We start from the raw sequence: 4,403 nt of genomic DNA, 5'->3' as shown, positions 1-4,403 counted from the left end.
GGGGGCGTCGGCGCGGGGCCAGGCCGCTCCCTGCAGGCGCCCCGCCCGCCCGTGCGCCGGGCCTCTCGCTCCCGGGGACACCGCCACCTCCCACCTCTCATTTTAAGCCCTTAGACGGGCTTCAGCCTTTCTCTGCGCGCGACTGTGAAGGTGAGAAACCTGTCGCCCATCTCTTTCCTCCGTCACCAACGTCATTCGTGGGTCTTCTGACCGAGCTAACCTGCTGCCGGGAAAACTGGTGGTCGGGGTAACCCAGGCGCGAAGGAGCCGTGAGAGATGGGTCCTAGAACTCACCTAGCAGAGAGAAGTCCCGAGCCGCTGCCTCCGTGTGCAGCACTGCACCTCGAGCCTCTCCCCGGTCCACACCAGCCTGTTTGCTGCGAGGCTCTCACTGCCCCTGCAACCCAGGCTTGGGCCCTGGCCAGGGCAGGAGATGCCGTATTTAGGTTCTAGCCCATTGCGGGCACCTGTAGTGAGAGCTGCCCTGCTGGAAGTTAGCATTCTGTTGGGCGCAGTTCTTGGGTGCGTGGGCCGTGAAGTTCCTTAGTCTTTGCGGTTGTGATGTGCGTTGCCTAACTCTTCACGTGTTATAGGAGAGACTGCCGCTGGCCTGTAGCACGCCTTTGTGTAAATTACAAGGGCCCCTGTCCTCAAGACACTTGGTATTCAGCTGCTGGAAAATTGGCAAGAAATAAGAATGATGATGCCGAGTGTGGTAGCACACACCTGTAATCTCAGCACTCGGGAGGCTGAGGCAGGAGGATCACAAGTTTTGAGGCCAGACAGAGCTACATAGTGGGTTAAAGGCCAGCCTGGACAAGACATAGCGAGACTCAGTCTCAAAAAAATAAAAAAATTTTTAAAATTGTGTGAATGGGCCCTACCTTGGGGGAAACGGTGAGCCTACTGGCTGGTTCCTTCCTCACAGCCAAGCAAGCGCTGCGTGACCTTTGGGCAGGGGACTTCTAAAGACCTTTTCTGCTGTCAAAGTTTTCTCCCATTAAAAACCAGGAGAGAAAGAGGGGAAACACATTTGCTGCGGGTTCTCCAAGTGATGTCTGAGAGGACGCATGGCCCGGGTGGCCTGTCTGAGGCAGGGCTGGGTCCCAGTGAGGGGCTTGGGGCCTGCTGCTGGGGTTGAATCCTGGGGGTGCTGTCCACTGGCACTTGAGGGAAGTGACACAATGCCTCCCCGTCTTCATCTGTCAGATGGGCATAGGGCCGGGGATATAGCTCAGTGGCATAAGCACCTGCCTGGCAAGCACAAGGTCCTGAGTTCGATTCCTGGTACAAAAAAAAAACCAAACATCTGATAGTTAAGTAGAAATTTATGGGGCTGGGGATACAGCTCAGTGGCGCAAGCACCTGCCTGGCAAGCACAAGGTCCTGAGTTCGATTCCCAGTACCAAAAAAAAAAAAACAAAACAAAACAGATGGGCAAACGAATGCCCTGAGTACACAGCGCAAGGAGCCCAGACGCCCTGATGGGCCGCCTTAGGGGACGCAGCGCTCGAGCAGACTGGGTGGAGACAGCTCGGTTCTGGGCTGCTGTACTCAGCCTGACCCCAGAAGTAGGGCTGCACCCCTGACCTCAGATCGCATGCCAGGTAATGGGGCCACCACGCGCTGGGGCCCTGGGGCCCCGCACTGGCACTGTGGAAGACGGGCTTGTGCTCAGTGGAAGTACTGTCCTGCATTCACATTTTGCTTCTGCCCAAGGCCGCGTGGCCAGCCAGGGTCTTCCTGAGTTCGGTGCGCTGTAGATGGGTCTGCCTCGCACTGGCCGTCACGGGAGCCCGTACGGGGAGTTCTGAGGCTGCCTGCGCTCTCGGGTGTCCTGGGAGGGTGGCTGCAGTGACCCTTTCTTCTGCAGGTCCACATGGGCTTCTGCGTCGTAGGCATTGTTACGATGTTCAGTGCCAATTCTCTGATGTGGACCTTCTTCAGCCGGGGCCTCAGTTTCTCCATGTCATCAGCCATTGCATCGGTCACAGTGACCTTTTCAAACATCCTCAGCTCGGTGAGTACCCTGAGGGCACGGTGCCCATGGTGCCCTGTCCTAAACCTGGGCCCTGAGTGTGTTGTCCTTGAGGAGCCCAGGCAGCAGGGACAGGAAGTGACTTGGGGTTGGGTTGAGCCTTGACCGCTGCCTGGCTGCTCCTCAGCCACAGAGCAGTTAAACGTGAGACCTCTGGAGGTGGGAACGAAGCCTGACTGGAAAGAGCCTATCTACTCCCTGCAGAGGTGGGAGCCTCTGCTTGAGGTCCCTCCCAGCCCGGGTGTCTCCCGGGGTCTTCCCCCCACACTCTGCTGGGGCCCGGGGCTGGGAGAGGAAGGGGAGGCCCAGCTTCTGGCTGCAGACCTGCGGCGCTGGCCACGGGGAGCGGTGCCCTCACGCTGTCTCTGCCCGCAGGCCTTGCTGGGCTACGTGCTGTACGGCGAGTGCCAGGAGGTGCTGTGGTGGGGAGGCGTGTTCCTCATCCTCTGCGGGCTCACCCTGATCCACAGGAAGCTCCCGCCCAGCCGGAAGGCCGTCCCGCACAAGCAGCAGTGACACCTTGGTGCTTGGCGGAGAGGTGACCGCGGAGCCTCACCTCGGCTGGGTGTGCTTCCGGCCCCTGGGTGTGCAGCCTCCTGACGTCACCGCAGGGAGGTGCCAGGCCCGCGAGGCCTTGCCGCCGGCCAAGCTCCCCAGGGACCGGGCCCCACCCTCCGGCTGGGAGGGCGCGCCACCGCCTGTGCCCAGAGAGCCCGCGGCGTCTGTGCAGCGTGTTGCCGCTCGGGCTCCCGGGCGGGCACAGCGAGCCCGCGGACGCTGCGGTCCGGGCTTCTGGGCCTCACGCAGTGCAGCGGCAGTGCAGTGCCGCACCGCGGCCCGTCGCCCGTCGGGCCTCCTCGGGCTTCCCGACGTCGTGCGCATGTTACACCGAGAAGAGGGAACCTGGGCTAATAAATATTTTTTGTACGTTAATGCCACCAGGCACGAAACCTCGGTCCTTTCCTCCTTTTTGGTGCTGGAGGCGGAGACCGGTGGGCAGGTCCCCTGTCTCCAGGAAATCGACCTCTGCGCAGGGGCGGTGGCCGGGATCCTGCTCCGCCCTTCACCTCAAGCCCCTGGCTCCTGGGCTCATCCGGCACCAGGGCTGCGGCCTGGAGGTCTGTTCCCCTTAGCCCAGTCTCTGAGCGCCCCTTAGCTTCGCAGCGTCTTCGCACCCTCCACGTGGGCCAGGGGCCCTGCGCCTTCTCAGTGTGTCACCTGCTGCCGGGGTGGCCTCCCCTCCATGTCCCCTGGGGCGCCTCCTCCAGCCCCAGCCCCCCAGCGTGGAGTCACCCCAAAACCTGTGCTCACACGGTCTCAAGGCCACGGGGCCTGGCCCTGCTGCCGAGCTGTTGTGCTGCTTTTCCTTCCGCTCTCCGGCAGCAAACTCTCCTCCTACTGCAGAACCTGGTTAGCTCTCACAGGCCCGGGCCAGGCTGTGACTCACGGGGTAGGAAGGGATTGGCCCCACCCGAGAAAGTTCTCCCTGTTCCTGTCACGGGTTGGGACTAGGGCTCGGGCAGGCCGGTGATTTGCCCTATGCCACACGGACGCAGCACCAAGGGACTGCGACGCCTGTCTTGACTGCAGGGCTCCTGCCAGGACCGGGACTAAGCCGCCTTCCCTCAGCGCAGAGCCCAGAGAAGCCTCGCGGGATGGGGACCCTCTCGTCACCAGCCACCTCCCCCTTCCCCGAGCCAGTCTGACCCCACACTTGCAGCAGTGAGGAAGGCAAAGCCCCCCCCCCGCCCCCGCCCTGCGGGTTGGGGTCACGTGGGGCGGACACTGGAAGGTACTGAGGGGCGGGTGGGGCCACCCTGGGCGGTGTCTGACAAGGAGAATGGGAAGTCGAGGGCCCAGGCTCCCATCCACACATGCTGGACACAGAGATGGCTGACGTTCCCACTTTAACAAATATGCCCGTGTGGCCGGGCATGGGGGCACATGCCTGTAACCATAGCACTTGGGAGGCTGAGGCAGGAGGATCACTGTGATGCAAGGCCAGTCTGAAATATGTAGCAAGACCTTGTCTCAAAAACAGCACCAGACACATACATACATACAGGAAGCCCACCAGATACAAGTTTTCTCGGGAAATGTGGTCACTTTCCAAGAGCGGCCCCAGCACGCCTCCACAGTCAGGTCGGAGGGTCGAGAGGGATTCCCGTATCTGCTTTCCCACTTCAGAGGTTTGTGCTCAATAAACCTCCAGTCAATATTTGCCTCCGCTGGGCACCGGGGCGGCAGAGCTTGGTTTGGTTGGTGCTGGGTCTGGCAGTTTGACATCAGCTCCTGCAGCCAGGCTCCGATCGGTCAGTCACCGCCTTTTTCTTTTTATTTCACTGCCTCTTTTTTTTTTTTTTTT

The 4,403-nt window shown here is 61.0% G+C and overlaps 1 protein-coding gene across 1 annotated transcript in view; it reads left to right on the top strand.

The window, feature by feature from the left end:
* The window catches only part of Tgm4 (transglutaminase 4), a gene marked incomplete at its 5' end in the record, with an annotated part of 29,507 nt that continues 25,104 nt past the window's right edge, over nt 1-4,403 (top strand). Inside the window, 2 exon segments of the mRNA XM_005383619.2 lie at nt 1-150; nt 1,874-2,020. Of these exon segments, the coding sequence (XP_005383676.2) occupies nt 1-150; nt 1,874-2,020 (297 nt within the window).

The sequence above is a fragment of the Chinchilla lanigera genome, unplaced genomic scaffold (genome assembly GCF_000276665.1).
Source record: "Chinchilla lanigera isolate Chin_1 unplaced genomic scaffold, ChiLan1.0 scaffold00019, whole genome shotgun sequence".
NCBI classification, from domain to species: Eukaryota; Metazoa; Chordata; class Mammalia; order Rodentia; family Chinchillidae; genus Chinchilla; species Chinchilla lanigera.
This window is presented reverse-complemented; position numbering and strand designations above follow the sequence as displayed.